We start from the raw sequence: 21,482 nt of genomic DNA on the forward strand, positions 1-21,482 counted from the left end.
GTCACCACCTCAGGAGGAGTGGTCTTGAAGCGGAAGCCAGCAGATGTCATGTTGGTAAGTTTTACTTTGTGTCACACATGGGTGGCTTGTGCTATGCTGTGATTATTGATTATGACTAGATGCAGTTATATGGATTTTGAATGTACCCAAACTTCCATGATTCTGACATTTTACTGGAATTAAAGCACCAGAATGATGTGGCTGGTTAGGGTCATCGTGTGACTGGGTGTAACTTGACTTTCAGGCACTGCGAGAGAAAGGAGAATGTCTCATCATCTGCACAAAGAAAACTCTGGCTCCTTGTAGTAAAGATCAGGCTCTGATCCATATGCAGTCACAGATGAGGTGTCCTCATGAGGAGTGTTCCAGTATTACTGCAGCTTGGGACGGTCCTGCCATCCCACTCAAGGAGTCCACCCATTGGAAGGCAATGCAGGAATGTCATGTTCTATCACTTAGTCCTCCAACTCCAAAGTGTGTCAATTACTGCATCTACTTTACCAAGGTAACGTTGCAGTGGAGGGCCATGCTATGAAGAGCATCTCGCAAATAACCCTTATGGTGTGTTCACAACTGATCCAAGCACTTGAACTACAATTTCAGGAGTTTGATGGCTTGCTCTCTCATAGTCTCTGCGCTGAGATAAAATGATTGTAGCGCCTCTATCATGAGTTTTACTTTGGTGTTAACATCCATTTCTTCAATAGTCCTCATCCTTTAGCAATGATCCTTACATTCATGACAGCCTCAGGACGAAAACGTCACGAAAGCAGAAGGGAACATGTATGTACACCTCCACAAAATGTATGTGGTAGTCACACACCAGCTGGACATTGAAAGAGCAAAAGCTCTTACAATTGAGTTGCGTCATTCAGGAACGACTGTGGCTACAAGGGTGCAGTCGCTAAGCCCCACCTGGGAAAATGCTGCCATGGAGATAAAGCCCATAGCCCTCTGAGCTTGTGTGGTCCTTTCAGTCTGGAACTCTTTACACTCAATGCCATCTCATTCGGGCACCTGTCACTTAGCTGAAGCCAATGTCAGTGGCCACTTGTGAGTTGCCACATGGATCTACCTCCACTCTTTGAAACAACAGAGGACAAAGAAGTTCAAGACCACATGCACTTGATAATTACTTGCAATACATGTCTACATAACCAGTCAGGCCTAAACTCCAACTCCATGAGGCTACATCAACTAATGACCTTGCTGGGCACAGCTTGTGATGGCATTGCTGCTCCAATATGTTCAGTGGATTCCAAAGGTGGCATACTTTATGGGGAGTGTGTACTCTTCCTTCCCCTTGCGCATTACCTCCATGTCCCTAAGTTCAAGCTCTGTGTTACTGAGACCATGACCAGAGATAGGCACCTTGCCGTCAATTGTATTGGAGAGAGATAATGGGAGCTGCAGATGCTAGAGAATCCAAGATAATAAAGTGTGAAGCTGGATGAACACAGCAGGCCAAGCAGCATCTCAGGAGCTCAAAAGCTGACGTTTCGGGTCTAGACCCCTCATCAGAGAGTATTCATCAATTGTATTGACTGGGGATACCTCCTTCCTACTCCCTCTGGGTACATTCCTTCAGTAAAATTCTCAGTGACCTCTGTTCATGGATTTTCCACCATGTCTCAATGAACGAGGTGCTCTGTTCTTCATTTTCTTTCTAGTCAGCATTAAGAAATGCTCCAGTCTCTATGACTGACTCATCGCTGCAATGTTCCTTCCTCATCAGAGACGTCCTCATGACCCTGAGTCTTTCTTGTGCTTCCTTTCTAAAATCTTTGTCTGAACTTCTCGAAGCTCTACAAGTGGCCCCTCTGCATGTCTGATTAATGTCTGTCATTTTTGGACTGGTTTCCATTTCCTGGCCCTCCACCAGAATGGCTGAGAGGCAGAATTGCAGATAGAAACTATCACACTGCTTTCCAATCCAATTTCATCAACATGCCTGCCTCCTGCCACTAACTGTTACAAAAATTCAGCCCATCAGTCACAGGAGACTACACTTTATTCCCTCTTTGACCTAAAACTTGTTGTTCAGTTATTGTCATTTTCTGATTACCTTCTCTGATCTCTCAGTTCAAAATAAATGAGTGATATGACTTGTACTAAACCTCCAGTTGCAAACTACTACATTTGTTTTGAATGAAACATTTCTCATACTGACCTGGACAAATTTTCAAAGATCACATATTGCTCATTGTGTGTTCTCAGTCCCAACAAACTCAGATACTTAAGAAACAACCTACATTGAAATACTAAATAAATGGCAGTAACATTGCCATCATTGTAAAACTGAAAAGGAACATTCAAAAATAGTTACAGCTCTGAGACAAATGAGCAAAATGCCACAAATGTTCCAAGTTTAATAAATATTAAAAATAAAGTTTCTAACTCTTATATACAAATAATGTACAAAAGACACTCTTCAGTGGAGCTGCTGTAGAAATTGCAAGTGTAATTGGGACAGATGATGTTATTCATACATACAAGAATCAGCCCAGTTGAGCTACTACTTAATGAAGAAAAATACATATGCCATGAAGCAAGATTAAAGCACTGGAACACAACTTATAAACCAACTTTACACTTTAAAGTAGAATGTCTGCATTCAATATGTAATAAAATAAATGTCATAAAATAAAATGAAGCACACATTTTGTCACACATGTTCTTAATTGGGAATGACAAACCCAGTCTAGGTTTAAGAAAAATATTACAAAATATGCAAAGTAGTCAGAATGAGAATTTTGTGGGATAGGAAACATCACATGTTCGGACTAATGGATTTCAGGGGCTGAATGCTTTTAGTGTTAGACGACATCTGTAATTTGGGACTGAAATGCTCTATTTTTCAGACAGCAGAAAACCATTAAGTCCATACCTGTTCATCATGCTACAAATGCACATAACAATCAGTATCCGAAGAAAAGTAAAATAGGTTTACATTTCAAGGGGGACTTATGTCCTGATTTAGAATTCCACCTTACTCACTAGACAAAACCTTTTGAGAAATCTGGGCATCATCACCTGATCATAAAAATCTCTTGATTGTCCAACAAGATTTCTGGGAAGTTTGTGAACTAGCTTAGCTTTTTCCTTTCAGAATTTGACAGACCGATATTCACCATTTCTATTTTTGTTAATACATGCACTTTTGGGAGGAAGGTAGTTTAATGTAGGATCAAGGAATCACAATTCCTGTAGAACAACACATAACATCATTTTCTAAGATATAAGTGTTGAATACAGGAATAAGGCTTGTGTGGTTGCATAATTTGCTGTTTCCTTATTACTGTCATTTTTTTTTTAGCGGAGGGATAAACAGAATTCAGATGACCTGGACAGACATTCAAAGACAAATTATGAAAGGTATAGCAAACTAGATGACCTAAACAGGTGAGAAAGTATTCTGTAGTACAGCAATGAGAACATTTCACCATAATATATAAAAGGTACAAAAAGAAAACTGTGATAAGTCTAGGATATTGAGCACTGAAGATAATTTTCTTTCAAAAGTTTAGAGTAACTTAGATGGTTACCTCTATGAAGCCAAACACAATGGCAGAACATATAAATCTGCCAAATGAAGATGTTTCTGGGCATTTCAAATTTGAAGTTTAGCATTATATAGAAACATATTAATTTGCAAATCACAATGGGTGTGTCCTCCAGCCACCATATTTCACTCCAGATGTTTTAGGTTGCTACAGGAATTCTTTTACTTTCTTAAAGATTGTAGGAATAGCCTTTGATAACAAGAATAAACAGGTTTGTATGAGTGTTATTCTGTAAAAACAAATAGTGCAAATTAATTATTCCGTGGTTCTATCCTTGTGTAAACGTATAAGATATTTTTGCAGATTTTACTTGATCTGCAATTTCTTCAAATTGAGGACTATCTACAGGAAATTCAGCACCATATATTCCCAAATTTTAAAAATTCTAAGAACACAGCATCAAAAGCAAAACCTGCGTAACATGCTGGCAATATTTGTCTGTGTACAACATCGCAAGTAGCATTTATTTTCAACATAATCTCTCAAGTCAGGACCGGAACTAGAACCTGAGGAGACTATGTCCCTGTTAGGTACAAAAAGACCCTAAGAGGAATAAATCATATGTGCCACTAATACAGTACATAGGTGTTTTGGGAATGTTTAGCACCATTCTTCCAGGAAATTTACTGCAATGTACAAAGAAATTATTTTGGTGCAAATGCTACATTAAGTGCAATATAGTGCAGCAACGAGCTGCAAAGAGGAAGTCAGAGGAAATCCTCGGCTGGTAAAATCAAACCACTCACTACGAAGGTGTATGTGTGTGTCTATGTGCATCTGAGAGAAGCCTGGCAAAGCTGAGAGACATAAGCTCCATGCTGAATTTTTATAAGGTAGATTACTAAAGTTAGAAGTGTTTGCGTTATAACTGTGTTAACACTGCTAAGATAAATTGTGCCATTTATTTCTAGTCCAGTTACTGTCATATAGTGAGTGAAGCACTTTATAACATTCTTCTTTTGTTTTCTGTTGACAGATGATCCGAGCTCATATCTCTGGGTGAGGTAAACTGTTGTTCTTTACTGTTTTTTCTGAGGAATTGTTCAGCAGCTCTTTTCTCCTCTGATCAAGCAGGAACTGGAGTCTGTGGTTGCTCACCATATTTGGCCGTGTTGGAATTATTAATTTATGTTGTAGTTTTTTAGTATTACCGTTTTCTCTCTTGTGTGCCTGTCCAACTGCATTTTTCTGAACACTCTCTTTTGTTCCATTTACTTTGTGAGAGGAAACAACCCTTGGCTTCTTTGTGGTCTCAGGTAGTAAGGTTGGTTTAACCTGCTTTTGGGATTCAGAGTCATTGGTCTCGTTTGCAAGCTGTTGAGATAGTGAATTGCAGTACTTGCAACAGAGCTTGTTGTAGCCAGGAATAGAGCAATATCGGGCAAGTACTTCCATACGGCAGAAGATTGACTTGTCCCCATGACAAATTGCTTCTGCGAAGATATTAAGGTGAAAAGAAAATTAGAACTGTAAAGGGTATATTGTCATCAGTTAACAGGTTTAAGTTTTGTTTTGTAGCTGATTTGAACAACAAATGCTCACTGATATAGTTTGTTTCTCGATATTTTGTAAGAGTTAGATATTTTAATAGCCAGATTAGTCCAATTAATTAAGAAAGTAAATGAAAATGTTCTAGTTAGCCACATTATAACTGCTTAAATGCATCTTCAAGTCCTGCAGTCAAATATTTGACCTGAACTGTAGGCCTTGCTTGCACTTTTATCAAACAAACTGGTTTACAATTTATAAACTGCAAGATACATTTGTTTTAATATTAATTCACTGAATTCACTTGAGCCTTGACCTTCTCTCTTGAAGAACTGAAACTGACTGCATTCTTTGGTTAGTGATAATGGGAACTGCAGAATCTGGAGAATCCAAGATAACGAAATGTGAGGCTGGATGAACACAGCAGGTCCAGCAGCATCTCAGCAGCACAAAAGCCCACCGACTCCCACAGCTACATAGAATACACCTCCTCCCACCCACCCTCCTGCAAAAATTCCATCCCCTATTCCCAATTCCTCCGCCTCCGCCGCATCTGCTCCCACGATGAGGCATTCCACTCCCGCACATCCCAGATGACCAAGTTCTTCAAGGACCGCAACTTTCCCCCCACAGTGGTCGAGAACGCCCTTGACCGCGTCTCCCGCATTTCCCGCGACACATCCCTCACACCCCGCCCCCGCCACAACTGCCCAAAGAGGATCCCCCTCGTTCTCACACACCACCCCACCAACCTCCGGATACAACGCATCATCCTCCGACACTTCCGCCATCTACAATCCGACCCCACCACCCAAGACATTTTTCCATCCTCACCCCTGTCTGCTTTCCGGAGAGACCACTCTCTCCGTGACTCCCTTGTTCGCTCCACACTGCCCTCCAACTCCATCACACCCGGCACCTTCCCCTGCAACCGCAGGAAATGCTACACTTGCCCCCACACTTCCTCCCTCACCCCTATCCCAAGCCCCAAGATGACTTTCCACATTAAGCAGAGGTTCACCTGCACATCTGCCAATGTGGTATACTGCATCCCCTGTACCCGGTGTGGCTACCTCTACATTGGGGAAACCAAGCGGAGGCTTGGGGACCGCTTTGCAGAACACCTCCGCTCGGTTCGCAATAAACAACTGCACTTCCCAGTCGCAAACCGTTTCCACTCCCCCTCCCATTCTTTAGATGACATGTCCATCATGGGCCTCCTGCAGTGCCACAATGATGCCACCCAAAGGTTGCAGGAACAGCAACTCATATTCCGCTTGGGAACCCTGCAGCCCAATGGTATCAATGTGGACTTCACCAGCTTCAAAATCTCCCCTTCCCCCATCGCATCCCATAACTAGCACATTTCGTCCCCTCCCCCCACTGCACCACACAACCAGCCCAGCTCTTCCCCTCCACCCACTGCATCCCAAAACCAGTCCAATCTGTCTCTGCCTCCCTAACCTGTTCTTCCTCTCACCCATCCCTTCCTCCCACCTCAAGCTGCACCTCCATCTCCTACCTACTAACCTCATCCCACCTCCTTGACCTGTCCGTCTTCCCTGGACTGACCTATCCCCTCCCTAACTCCCCACCTATACTCTCCTCTCCACCTATCTTCTTTTCTCTCCATCTTCGGTCCACCTCCCCCTCTCTCCCTATTTATTCCAGAACCCTCACCCCATCCCCCTCTCTGATGAAGGGTCTAGGCCCGAAACGTCAGCTTTTGTGCTCCTGAGATGCTGCTGGGCCTGCTGTGTTTATCCAGCCTCACATTTCATTATCTTGCATTCTTTGGTTACTGATTGTTGAGCTGCTTCAGTTAGACAATGGCATAATATTTTCTTTTAAGCTGGATGCTTTTCTTTATACCCAGATTTCCTAGTTTGTACAAAGTGAAAACTACAGGCTTTATTCACAAATATTTTGTTTCCTCAGAGGCCAAACAAAATACAACAATCCCCATTTGCTTAGAAAAATGCCTTTTTAATCCAGAATATGTGTTAGAATCTTTTCTGTAATGCCTAGAACTGAGCTCAGATGATAAATGCTATTGGGGACTTAGAATGAATAAATTCAACTGAATTTCGATATTCAATGTTGGAATAGTTACTAAGTTACCAAGCACAATGGTAAGGTTGTTCAACATTGGTTGCAAAAAAAGAGAAAAGAGTAAAAATACTGGAATTTTCCAGTGACTGCCTAATGTTTCTCTTTTGTTAAAAAGAATGGAAAAATAGACAATGTTTTATTTCTTGACATAAGTTTTCATTTATTTGCAGAAAATGATGACAAACTGGAGGAACACAAGTCCCCAGATCTCCATTGGTAAGAAAATGCATCTGAATGTACAAGATCACAGTTAACTTGGTAAACACTGTCACCAATCTTACAAAAAAATCTAGAAGTGAATGATGAAAGCTGAAATGGTACATCCTCACAGTTTTATGAAATGTTTACTAAATATCAATAAATTATCCCTGAAAAAAACAAAGTGCATACAGATAGTGCACATTACTGAGTATCTTATTGCACTGTCTGGAGCTATTAAACATGGTTAATTTAATCTTTCTGACTTTAACAAAATTAACAGTCGAGTGCATTTGTACAAACACCAATTTTGCAACATATAACACTTCCAGTGCAATAGTTGTAGCTCATCAGTTCTCCTTGTTTATAAGAATTAGCACACATCCTAAAAAATTCCACTGAAATACTTACAATAAAAGCTGAATATGTGATCACATAACAATGACACGGTCAAAAAGTGTTTTCGCTTTTTCCTCTTAAACTAATATTTTCATTGTTTAAAGGCCCAAATGCTTTGTACTTATATGTTGACATTCATTTTCCAAATTATAATACTTAAAATGTTACACTTTTAAATTTAATCTTGCAGAATATTTTCTATATCCCTATCGCATTGGTATTTGTTTGCATCTGCAGCCAGTTATGGCAGTGATTACTGTATAGTGTATTGGTAAAGAAGGGCTCAGTATATATGAAGTTTTCTGTTTTGTTTCCTGTTGCTTGTAGTTACAAAAACAATTACATTCATCCTTAAATAAGGCATTTTTCTAAACAAAATAAAATTTACGAGGTACTGTATTGTAATTTAGCTCTCTCAAACAGACACTACTTGTGACAATAACCAATTCTCTCTCACACACACACACACATAGATGCTCCCTCCCACAAAATAACTTAATCATCAAATATGCAACAGATGAAAATCGAACTATGCACCTGCTACCTATAAGTACAGTGTCAGCCCCTAATCCTCACTCCACACAATGAAATGCAAGAGCACAATGTCAAGCAGCAGAAATTTATCTCAGAAAGCAACAAATGAGACAGGGAAAGGAAGTTACTTCAGACTACTATTCATTCAAGTCATAGCATGAACTACCCTCAGAAATTTTAACAAAGTATAGGAGATTTACAGAGAAGGAAGTATTAGCAGAATAAGACGTTATTGTGATGTGATCACATTCACAATAAATTTCTCAGTTTCTGACAAACTGGGGCTATGTTTCATTCGAGCCTGTTATCAAGCAAATCAAACAGTAAGCAAGATGCAGACAGCTCCCATTCAGAGGCCTGCATCATACAGTGGAATTCCTCCAGTGAAGTATGAAGTCACCCCTTTGGACCTCCATCTTTAGTACTGCACAAGCTCTACAGAAGATACAGGCTGTGCACCAGGGCCCAGTAGAAGTATTAGAACCATAATGCAGTTGCGAATCAGAGAAATGCACTATGAAGAGAAAAGGAAACAAGAAAGGGTAAAATCCAAGTGAGAAATTGCATGCATTTAAAGCCAGGATCAGAGTTATAATATGATTTACTTTTCGAAACTTTCTGAATAGGATATGCTGGGTCTGGACGTGACAGCCACTGGATTAAAGATTTTCCTTTGGAGGAAGTGACTGATGTTTGCTGAGAAGAGTTTTCTGGAAAAAATGGAACATACCACATCAGAATCAATCAAGCAATCAATCAATCTTCTGAACTGAACTAGAAATAAACCAAATACTGTGATTGGTCTTCTATTTAACTAGTTGTTAATTGCAATATTATAACTTACTTCTACTTAAATCAAAACCATTTGTTTTTTCAACTTATGTTGTGTCTAGACAGGTGTTCAGGAAAAAACTCTGCAATGGGTATATTTTCAACAATTTTGTAATAAAATTGTTCTTATCACATTCTAAGTCTTCACAAACTTCTGCAAATATTTAAACATTGTACATTTGATAGGACAAGATAGAGGCTAAATTCCCTGATCACCTGTTCCCAAATGGAAGGAAACATGGATCTACAGAACCCTGTAGCTTCAATTCTCTGATTGATCCTCTCCCTGTGAGCGTGATCCTGACTGAAACTGTGGCATTTGCCCTCATTACTAGTGCAAAATAATTCTATATTGTTTTGAAGGTTACAGTTAAATATTGAAAGCTCACTGTAACTTGAATCCAGGATGTTACTGAGTGACTTACTGGGGCATGCAGGCATTCTGCAAATCCGGATGGCGTCTGGCTTTTCCTCTTCACAATGACCAATCGTATTGTCCCTTGTTCGGCACACGACCTGTCTCTCCTGAGTTCCATTTCTGCAGGTTACAGAACACTAGCAAAGCAACAAATTATACTTTTGAGAAAGAGAACAGTAATACAGCAACATGTATTTATGACTACTGTCATATGAGGAGATTAGTACAAAAATGTGACCAGTTGCATTCTAAAATGTGGGACTGTCAGAAAGAGAATATAAAGTTTGGTCAGTATGACAATATTATGGCTATAAGAGGTAATGTTGTCCTTTTCTGAAAGGAGAGATAGAATGAGAGGTACTGAGCTGTCTCTAAGAAGGTAAACAGCTTGTGAGGCCTTGGAACGATGGAAACAGTCTGGCTGATGCAGCCAGCTCTCACAGACCAAGCTTTCGAGTTTTTCTGAGATTTTAAACAGTTGCTGTTGTGGACTTGAAGAAATAGAAGCTATCTTTTCCCTCTCTCGGTTACAGCTAGAAGCTGGGGTTTCTCTCTGCTACTGGGTTATCTGTGAGACAACTCTACTTTTCTGAAGCTGCCTTTTTACCGAGGGGTGTGTCTACAGGGTGTTATTACATTGGAACAGTGATCAGTAATAATTACTGTATTTCTTATTCAATTAAGTTTTCCATTAGTGTTGTTATTCTAAACTCCTCTTTCTTTGGTTGTATTTTAACTGTAGCATTTAAATAAATTGTGTTTTGCTTAACATCGAGCAGTTTGACCTATCGCATTGCATCTGGAATATGGCACTTTATATTTGCTTTTAAAATAAGAAAATGCTAGGGTCTTGTCTACCTTCTAAAAATGTTTTGAAGTGTCTGGTCTGGTCTGCAACACCAGGCATTTCTAATAAAGACTGATGTTAATGAAGATGGGGCATTGACCGAAGCAGAATGGAGATGAGCCTGGAATTTTGTAATGTTTCTGGAGCAGATAGTTCATTAAATTAGTTGGAACATCTTGGTTGTTGACAGATTTTTCGAAGAAATGTGTACGTACTCTGCTAAAAACAGTGCAAAACCCAGACCAATAATACATGTATAAGCTATAGCCGGCCTAATATCCAATTCAGTTGGGTGTACTCAGCACTAAATTATTGATCCAAAAATGTAGGATTGCTGCCCATTCACTTCTTAATTAAAAACAATAAAATTGAAATCAGATAACTCCAGGAAGCAACCAGCGGTTCTGATGAATAGTCACCAGACTCAACACGTTAACTCTGTTTTCTCTCCACAGATGCTACCCAACATGTCAAGTTTTTCCTACAATTTTTGGTTTTGTTAGCAACTGCAAGGTAAGTTTGGTCAATGGTGTCTGGTATTTGTTTATTGACTTGTTGAACTTTAATTTTATTTTAGGGGATGGACCTATCCCCTGCTCAGGATAGGCAATAAATGCTGGCCCAGCTAGCCAAGTCTAGATCCCAAGAGAGAATTTCAAAATTATTGTTTGTAGATCTATGTCCATTTCAGTGTCAAAACATAATCCAAGCAAATTGAATACGGGGTTAAACATTAGTAACATGAATGACATATCTCTCAAACATATGGGCAGTTAGCTTTTAAAACTGTTACTTTAAATACCATGAAATACAACAATTCTCGATTTACCTGTGACCAAGGTCCTACCGTCCACTGTGCAGGGCAGAGTTCTCGATTACAAGGTTTTCTGGTCTCCGGCCGATCCTCATTACAGTATTTGCTGTGTGCTGACCGATTGGTGCCATCATGGAGTGGCTGAATGCACCGGACACTCCGGATCTGATATCCCGATTTTCCACAAGTTCTGGTGCATGGTTCCCATTCCCCAGTAATCCATCTGCAAAGTACACAGTGAATTTCCAAAATGTACAAGGCTTTAGAGTACTTGTGTGGTGTGTTGCATTTTGGAACTCTAAATTGTTATGGTATTCAAATTCTGCTCAGTACTATTTTTATGACTTTAGGGAAGTTGGAATTTTAAGCAAATGCATCAAACGATGAGCTAAAACAACATTCATGGAATGTCATGGAGTCATATGGCAAGGAACCAGGCCCTTTGGTCCAACCAGACCATAATCCCAAACTAAACTAACCCCGCCCTGCCTGTGCTTGGCCCATTTCCCTCCAAACATTTCTTATTCATGTACTTATCCAAACGCCTTTTAAACTTTGCAACTGTTCCTGCATCCATCACTTCCTCTGGATGTCCATTCTACACACAAACCACTCTCTGTGTAAAAGAGTTGCCCCTCATGTTCTTTTTAAATCTTTCTCCTCTGACCTTGAAAATATGGCCCCTGCTCTTGAAAACCCATCCCCCCCAACCACCATAGGGAAAAGACAACTGCCATTCACCTTTGCATTATTTTATAAACTTCTATAAGGTCACTCTTCAACTTACTACACTCCACTGAAAAAGTCCCAGCTCAAACCCTCCATTCCCAGCAAAATCATGATAAATCTTTTCTGAATCCTCTCCAGCTTGGTAAGAACCTTCCTAAAAGAAGGTGATCAGAAATGGACACAGTACTCCAGAAGAGGCTTCACTAATGTCCTGTCCCTGAACTTTACTCACAGAAAATCACAGCTTTCAAAATGATAAAACAACTCTAAATTCAATTAATGCAAACAAACCGTAATATTTTACCAGATACAAGTTTACTTTAGAGTGAGTACTATTCATGGGGTGGTCATGAAAAATGCTTTTTACCCCTCATTTCCAGTAGCATTACATAACTCTTGTTTTCCTGAATCTGCAAGTGGTCACCTAAATTCATGGAATAAAATCTACTTATTTTGAAAAAAGAAAATAATCTTTCATACCTACACAGTGTGTATCTTGAGCACAGCACAGCATTACATAACTAATGAGCCAAAGAACTACTTTTGAAGTGTTAACCTGTGGTAATATAGGAAAAACAGCAGCCAACAGCTAGATCCCACAAATATCAATGAAATACTGACCAGATAATCAGCATGAGAGGCAGAAACAAACAGATTGTGGAGCCAGTGATAGATTGTGGAGCCACATCGTATTCTTAAAGCCTGCCTCATTTGCAGGATCAGGAATACAACAAATGAAGCACTAGCTTCTTCAAAAGGATTTTTGATAGATATATCCATCAAGTGCTTAGGATGAACAGCTACTGTAATGACTCAGCCTTGCCTCAACGATTGCACTTGGATCAGAGATTTGTGAGCAGCAAGTCCATTCCAGAAGCAAGCAAATAATCCAGGTTGACACTTCAGTGCAGCAAAGACTGTACTTTGGAAGCTCCTTTCCTTTGTATTACACATTCATTCGAGACACTATCCAATTCCAGTGGATGTAAAAGATCCCATGGCACTATTGGAAGAAAATGAGTGGACCTTTCTTATCAATGTTGGAAGCACAAGTCCCTCAGAACAGATCAGCTCCAGAGCTGATTGAGAGTAGGTGATGCCGAATGGACTTTGAGTTAGAGCTGTGTTCTGACCATGAGTGATGTGGCGGGAATTAAAGCCATTTCGTTGTGTGTGATAACACTTTCGGATAAAATAAAAGAAAAGCTGCCTTCTTTAATATGGCCATCAACTGGCTGCAGCAGTGGGATATGGAGTGGGTCATAATTCCTGACTGCCTACCTCTCTTTCACAGCTATGCTCATACATGGATGATCTTGGAGAGGAGCACACAGTATCCACTACAACCCTGGAAGCTTTGAGTCAGAAGTGGGCACTGTGAGCCTGGAGTGCTTTATCTCCTCCTCTGAAACTACTTTGATTCGGAGTCCTCTCTTGTTCTGCCCACTTTTTTTGTTTTTTGTTGTTGCTGGCCTTGATGGGTCGTGTTTGTTCATTCTGACTTGATTAATGAGTTATAATCTGTTTAATTAATCTGTTTAATCTGATTAATCTGTTTCTGAGTCTTTCAAAAAAACGAGAGCTGGGTCCTTTAAGGTAGCCATCAACAGATCCAGGCAGCAGGCCATGGAAGGAATCGTAATTCCTGACTGCGTGTCTCTCTTCCGCAACTATATTTATGCCTAGGTGTCCATGGAGAGGAAGCATGCTGTGTCTACCAACACTCTCAAAGCTTTGAGACAGAGATGAACACTCGGGTTAGGGGTGGAGTGAATTATTTCCCCCTAATGCACTATTTGGATTGAGTTGCCTCCCTTGTTTCTCCAACCATTTTCTTTTTAGTTATTGTTGTGCTGCCCTTTGGTGGGCAGTGCATTTAAGTGGGTGACAGCAAGGACTGCAGACGCTGGAAATCAGAGTTGATAAAACGTGCAGTTGGAGCAGCGCATCAGGTCAGAAGCATCCAAAGAGCAGTCAGGGCCCTTCATTGGGATCGAATTTAATTGGGTACTTGGTTTACTTGGTTGTGGGTTTCAAATTAAACAAAAAGAAATCTGGATTCTTAAGGATGCTGTGGTGCTCTGGCAGTGCCCCTCCACTGGTTCAAGTTTCATCCGCTGTGGAAATGTATTGTAACATGTTGGAACAGCTTGATTAAAACAACAAGAGCTAAGTTCCAAAGTGATTGATTTATTTGATCGCTGGTTATTACATTAAGGTAAAAGCTTGGTTCTTCTCCGATGGGGAATTGGCTTCTGGATAGGGAAAGGGCCCAGAAGGGAAAGATAGAAACTGGTGTCTGAGTTAAAGTACTTGAAAATTTCTGGAAGACTTTTGGATTGCCTGTCAAACAATTCTGACCTGCATCACTGAAACAAATTACCTGGTCTTTTGCTAGTGCTGTTTATGAGACCATGTACTCACAAATCTGATTCTGTGTTTTCCTGCATGGAAACAATAGCAACAGTTCAAAGAGTGATGAGTTGACTGTGAAAAATAGTGGATTCTCCTGAAGCCAATCAAAGCAGCGAGTTCCTTTCTGTGTTGTTCGTCAGTGCGACTAAGAACAAACTGATATGATCGGTGGGGCAGAGTATTCCTAATCTTCCTGCTATAGGATCAGAGTAAGAATTTCACCAATCCCATTACAACCTGGCTTAAATTTCCTGGATCGTGCGGCATTGCATATTGACTGAATGCTTTTGCGGGGTAATTTCCAAAGAAGCAGGAGTTCATCAGTGGCTTCTTGGAAATTTAAGGCACTGGACAGCAACATGGCTACAGAGTCCAAGCAATAAAACACTAAATACTTCTCAAGACCCTGTAAATCAGTCCAGTTCACTGAAGAGACAAGGGAATTGTCCTATGAATAGGGATTAATTATACGGATAAAGTGTGGAGCTGTAGAAAAGTCCCAACCCGAAACGTCAACTTTCCTGCTCCTCTGACGCTGCCTGGCCTGCTGTGTTCCTCCAGCTCCACACTTTGTTAATGCTGACTCCAGGATCTGCAATTCTTGCTATGTCATTAATTATACAGAGTCTACATTCCCTAGAACTTCAAAGAGTGAAACACAATTAATGAAATATAACATTTTTAAAGAACTTGTCATTTTAGATGCTGGAATGATGTTTCTCCTCATTGGGATCTAGAACTAGAAGTTATAGATATAGAATATAGAATTGGCCACTTAGAGCTGAGGTGGGGAGAAATATCTTCAAAAGGCTATGAACCTTTTCGAATTATCTAGTCTGGAGAACATCCTAATCAAAGATCAACTGATCCTTGGATACTTAAGAGATGGAATGGGCATGGAGATAAAGCAGGAAAGTAGTGCTGAGATAGGGAGAGGAGTCTTGTTGGGGTTGTAAGGGTCTTGGCTGCTAGCCTCAGAGCCAATGTGAGAGCAGCACTGTTGCTGGTAAGGCAAGGCTGCCAAATCACATGCCAGTCAGGTGGTGATGAGGCCAATGGTGGGCCTCTGCCTGTAAATTAAGAACCTGGGGTGGATGGCTGGCCCAACAAAAGCTGCTGGTCCTGAACTCAGCAATGTCACCGAGGAGGTTGTGGTTGCTATCGTATCACAGTAGATCATGGGACAAGGTGAGTGGTTTGTTCGTGGGGAGGCAACATGTAGCAAGCGAGGATTCTAAGGTTGGAGTTTATATGGGAGGGGATTTGGGAGTTCTCAGCTAACCCTACTAATACCCTACGTCTAGTCCACTGATTGCCTTTGATCCTGGCCAAGGGGACCCTCCCCATAGGGCTCGCCCACCCACACGGAGAGGTACCACTTGCAGCTAAGTCAATCTCTGCAAAGGTGGGTCCAGGCACTTGTGGTGGTTGTTTAAGGTTGTTTAATTGGCATTGGCAGGAAGCTTGACCATGGCATTTTCTCCAGGATATCAGTGGTTAGAGGGCAGCAGGCTTTCTGGTGTTTCACCACTCAATCTAATTAAACAATCTGTCTATCTCCAAGCTTTTCACCATCACAAACAGAAGAGTCGGCCCATAAAATCAACCATGACAGAGGAGCAATGAGGTGCCAAATGGCCTACTCCTCTGATTTCTCATATCTTTGGGTTCCTGTGTAAGTTTTCAGCTGAAACACAGAGGACTAGAATAGTCAACAACTACAACAGCTTGTATTTGTACAGTAACAACAATTTGTACTTATATAGTGAATTTGACACAGTTAAATGTCCCAAAACATTTCACAAGAGTGTTACAAGTTTGGGCCAAGGCAGCTGAATAGACAGCCCCCAATAGAGGAGTCATTAAAATTAGAAATGCTCAGCCGGGTGGAATTAGAGGAGCACAGATATTTCACAGTAGAGCTGAAGGAAATCAGGGAATTAGGAAAGGGCATTTACTGATCTAGAGGTTGGAAAAGCGCACACAGAAATTTAAAACTAAGATGTGACCTTAAAAGTTTGGGGCACTACATAGCTTGGGCACAATATTAGTTATCCAGCCTACAACAGCTGCCTTTCACTTTGAGGCTGTCCGCAAGTTCTAGAGCCCCACCACTAGGGAAAATAACCTTTCTGCATCTATTCTGTCTATATCCTTAAGAACTTTGTACATATCTAAGGTATTGCTTCTCATTCTTTTAACCTTGAAAAATATACAGGTCCAGTCTCCTCATTCTCTCCTCTTAGGACAGTCTCACCATCCCAAGAATCAGTCTGTGCTCCACAGTAAATATATCCTTGCTTAGGCAACAGGACCAGACTGCACACTCTGCTCCAGATGCTATCTAATCATTGCTTTAAGTTCTTGATGCAAGACTTCTTTACTCTGGTAGGCAAACTGTCTTGCAGTAAAGGTTAACATACTGCATCTGCATTCTAGCTTTTACTGATTTATGAACCAAGATGCCCTTATCCCTTTGGTCAGCAACGTTTCTCAATTTCTCACCATTCAAAAAATGCTCTCCCCTTCTGTTCCTCCTTCCAAAGTGGATAACCTCATTCTTATGTATTTTATGGATTGAATTTTCTCAGCCACTGATCAAGGTGGCCAGTAGTGTGAAACTTAGAAGAATCATGTGAGATCTGCAGTGCAGAGATTCCTGCCATCGAGAGCAAAATATCCCATTTTCCAACCAAGTGTTGAACACATATATAAGGTTCTACGAGTGAGTAGGGAGATGCTTAAGTGCGTGGTTTATTACATAATCGCACCTCATTAATATGCAGTTTTCCATTCTTCCAGCTACTGGAGAAAAACTAGATGCAGTAATTCCTTGCCTGAATATTAGAGCAGTAACTTGGGGACTGTAGCTCTCCACTTCTTTCTGCTGCTGTCCATCTTGCACAGCAGACACCAACACCACAGGGCACACTCGATGGGCAGCAACCGCATGTACAACTCCTCACCACCCCGACTGACCCACCCAACTCCACATCTTCGGATCTTGTTGCAAAAGCAGGATGCCAATATCCCTCTGCCCCACTTGTCTGGCTCAACTGATAAGAACTGTGCAGTTCAGTCAGGGGCTGCCAATGCTTAACAGGGTACCCTAGCTGGACTTTAAAGGTATGGCACTGGTACCGAGAATTCCAGGAGGTCCTGGCAGTGGCTAGTGTATCCATCTGTGGCAGGTGGGAGACTATGAGTGGGGTTCTACAGAGGCATGGCACATACATAATGAGGTGAATTTGAGAAGATAGTGCACGAAATCTCCCTAGAGCTCAAAGAGAAAAAGTCCATAAAATTTACCAAAATTGACACTTAAGTGACTCCTGGTAAATTCAGTGCGAAATTCCAACTGCCAAGCTTTTGCCCAATCGCTTAGCCAGTCTATATGCCCCGGAATACAGTTGCAACTTCTTACAGCTTACACTCCCAGCAACCTTTGTATTACAATTGGTCTGAACATTCAAATTATTGGTATAGGTTGAACATACTGGGCCCAAGCACTGAGCCTACAGTATGCCATCGGCCAAGGTCTAGAAACTTAAGAATAAACTATTTATTGCTATTCTCTGCTTTCAGTCTGCTAACCAGTACTCAATCGATGCTAGTATGTTATCCTGAATTACATGCACTTTAATATTGTCTATTAACCTCCTGTGAGGTACCTTATCAAAATCCAAAAACACTACGCCTACTGGTTTCCCTTTATTCAGCCATGTCTCGAGAGTAGATAAACTGACCAACACTTGGGCCACCTCTATTAAACCCTACAATGCATGGGTTAATGTGTGCCTGTTGGTCTTTAGAAATGTTAACGCTTCACATAACATAAGTTCAATCATTTTTATATGGTTAATGTTCACTTTGGCCATGTTTTCTGCTGATGTTGCCTCTTGAAAGCATGTAGTTAATAAACAGAACACAGGACTGGATTTTCTTTTTCACTTACATAGGCTGGGAGCACTCGTGTAAGTTGCACATTCGACGGATTGGCTTCGGTTTTTTACTTGCATCACAGAAGCTGCGATGAATCATCTTGGCATCAGCCTTCCTACGACAACCATATCTTGTAAACTGAGCACCTTAACAAAATCAATCATCCCTGTCAGAGTAGGTCTTAAATACCTTATTTACATATAATGTTCAAGGAATTTTCTAGCCGTTTGCATGAAATATTGCTCATCAAACAACACAAGTGACACCACAAATATAATTTTTCATGTCAGAGAAATTAGCTATTGCTATGATTGAATAATTATTGATCAAATATTAGAGTACTATTTTGTCTTAAAGTAGGAGGATGATGACGATAAGTGAATATTTCTATTATCATGGGGATTAAAGTTCACAGGCATTTCATAATCTTGTGGTCCACATAATAATGAAAAGCCAGGTTCATTTGAATTTCAGATCTGGATTTGAAAGGGCTATAGTTTATGTCCTTTGCTGCTAAGGCACTATGCAATTCAAATGGTATCAGTTCTCCCAGCACTTTGCAGCATAAAATAAGGGGCTGTTTATAAGTTTATGCAACAGTTCCTTTCTATTGAAGATAGGTAAAAATTTGCAGCATTTTAAATTATTTATGCATTCAGTGGCCCCTATAACGCTGCCTTACACACTGCATTCTAAACTGCCACCAGTGGATGGTCCATATCTAAAGGTCAAAAAATCTCTAATAAACCAAGATTAATCAAACATTAGTTTTGATATTACAGCAAAATCACATCTCCTTTCTGACTAATAGGTCTTTGTGTCTTAATTAATTAAGGACAGTTATCTGCTTGAGACACCACAGATATTGAATAATCATCCACCATTCATTGCTGAAACATCAATTAGACTCCATGGGGTGGAATCCTATGGGGGTCTGAATAATGTGGGTTATGGCACAATCAGATGAAAAGTACAGTGAGACCTGTGCTCTGCTCTAGTTGGAGCAGGCAATGAGGCAACATGGTGGATGCTGGGGAATATCACCAGTCTTCTGAGGAGGAGGATAAGGACACTGGGGTCACTTGTCCAGGTGCACAGTTGTCTTTCAAAGATGGCATGAGCACAAGAGATGCTGGTCTTTCAGCATAAATCCTGATTAGCATGCTGTCCTGTGTAAAGCGTGTTATCTGATGTGGTCAGCGTCAGACATGACGGATGATGTTAGGGTGTGGTTGTTAGTTACCATGGTGATTTTGGTACAATATGGCGAAGGAACTCGTCAGGCCTCAGGGTGAAACAGCTCCAATAAAAACTCAACACAACTTGGACTTAGCCAAAAAAAAATAAGGTTTAACCTATAGTGTCATGAGGCAGAATCGAGTGAAGTTCTGGGGCAGACAGGCAGAAATACCTCTTCATGTGGGAGGCAATATGTTAACTACCAGACACTGATATGAAAGTTGGGAATTAAGTTGGCAGTGGATTAAGGCAGATCACAATTCTCAACTGCAAATGGCAGAAAACTATTTTAAATCTATTAACATATTATGTATATTTAATAAACACATGGTTTAGATAATAATTTATAATTATCTATTAAAAATAAATTAAACCCTCACAATGTCCATTACTAGTCCAGTATCATAACCATAGATTAAAAAAAGACATTTTGCCTCGGTGCAAGTTTATTTCTTAATTCACTGATATGAGATGTGCGTTGCCGACTGCCAGCATTTTTTGCACATTCCTGGTTGTCCTTGAGAAGGTAGTGGTGAGATACCTTCTTGAGCCACTGCAGTCCATGTGCTGTAGCCAGGCGTACAATGCCCTTAGGGAAGGAATTCCAGGATGTAGATATAGTGCCAACCAAGCAGGGTACTTTGTCCTGGATGGTGTCAAGCTTCTAGATTGTTGTTGAAGCTGCAAGCATCCAGGCAAGTGCAGGGTATTCCATTACAGTCCCGACTTATGTCTTGCAGATGGTGAAGAAGCTTTGGGTAATCCGGAAGAGATTTACTTGTTGCAGTATTCCTAGCCCCTGACCTGTTCCTATAGCTACTATATTTATATGGTGAGTACAGTTAAGTTTCTGGTCAATGGTAATCCCAGATGTTGATAGTGGGGGATTCAGTGATAGTAATACCATTGAATGTCAAGGGACAGTGGTTAGATTCTCTCTTATCGAAGATGAGCCATTGCTTGGCTGAAGGCTGAAATCTGAGATGCCACAGACCATTACAGGAGGCCAAGATGGTTTTCTGATTGAAGATTGTTGAGAATGCTTCAGCCTTATCTTTTGCATTGATGTACTGGGCTCCTCCATCATTGAGGATGGGGATATTTGTGGAGCCTCGTACTCCAGCGATTTGTTTATTTGTCCATCACCATTCACCACTGGATTTGGCAGGACTTCAGATCCATTGGTCATGGGATCATTTAGCTCTGTCCATCACTTGCTGCTTATGCTGTCTAGCACACAAGTAGCCATGTTGGGTAGTTTCACCAGGCTGATACCTCATCTTTAGGAATGCCTGGTGCTGTTCCTGGCAAGCCCTCCTAGAGTCTCTGTTAAACCAGGGTTGATCCCCTGACTTGATGGTATGGTTGAGTAATGGATATGCCAGGCCATGAGGTTGCAGATTGTGTTGGAGTATAATTCTGCTGTTGTTGATGGCCCACAGCACCTTATAGATGGCCAAACTTGAGTTGCTAGATTTGTTTGAATTTTGTTATGTTTCGCGGAGTGGTAGTGCCGCACAACAGGATGGAGATTAGTCTCAAAATGAAAATGGAAGTTAGTCTCTCCAAGGACTGTGCGGTGGCCTCTCTTACGGATACTGTTATGAACAGATGCATCTACAGCCAGCAGATTGGTAAGGATGAGATCAAATGTGTTCTTCCCTCTTGCCAGTATTCTCATTACCTGCTGCAGAGCCAGTCTAGCAGCTATGTCCTTTAGAATAAGGCCAGCTTGATCAATAGCACTGCTGCAAAGCTGCATCCAGAGTACATTCTGTGTGCTGTGATAATGGGAACTGCAGATGCTGGAGAATCCAAGATAACAAAGTGTGGAGCTGGATGAACACAGCAGGCCAAGCAGCATCTCAGGAGCACAAAAGCTAATGTTTCAGGCCTAGACCCTTCAGCAGAAAAGGGGGAGGGGGAGAGGTTTCTGAAATGAATAGGGAGAGA

General features: G+C 40.9%; 1 protein-coding gene across 2 annotated transcripts in view; it reads right to left on the reverse strand.

Annotated features, from left to right (window-relative positions):
- Positions 1 to 2,358: 2,358 nt before the first annotated feature.
- Positions 2,359 to 21,482, reverse strand: part of LOC125458512 (A disintegrin and metalloproteinase with thrombospondin motifs 2-like) — a 219,260-nt gene continuing 200,136 nt past the window's right edge. The window contains exons 19-23 of one of the 2 annotated variants that reach the window (XM_048543837.2): positions 18,304 to 18,436; positions 11,220 to 11,427; positions 9,551 to 9,680; positions 8,900 to 9,004; positions 2,359 to 4,996 (exon numbers count right to left, since the gene is read on the reverse strand). In XM_048543837.2, coding sequence (XP_048399794.1) covers positions 4,551 to 4,996; positions 8,900 to 9,004; positions 9,551 to 9,680; positions 11,220 to 11,427; positions 18,304 to 18,436 — 1,022 coding nt within the window. In that variant the 3' untranslated portion in view covers positions 2,359 to 4,550. Of the gene's footprint in view, positions 4,997 to 7,354; positions 8,809 to 8,899; positions 9,005 to 9,550; positions 9,681 to 11,219; positions 11,428 to 18,303; positions 18,437 to 21,482 lie in introns of those variants that run through there. The other variant, XM_048543838.2, reaches the window with a different exon arrangement.

The sequence above is a fragment of the Stegostoma tigrinum genome, chromosome 13 (assembly GCF_030684315.1).
Source record: "Stegostoma tigrinum isolate sSteTig4 chromosome 13, sSteTig4.hap1, whole genome shotgun sequence".
In the NCBI taxonomy this organism is placed as follows: Eukaryota; Metazoa; Chordata; class Chondrichthyes; order Orectolobiformes; family Stegostomatidae; genus Stegostoma; species Stegostoma tigrinum.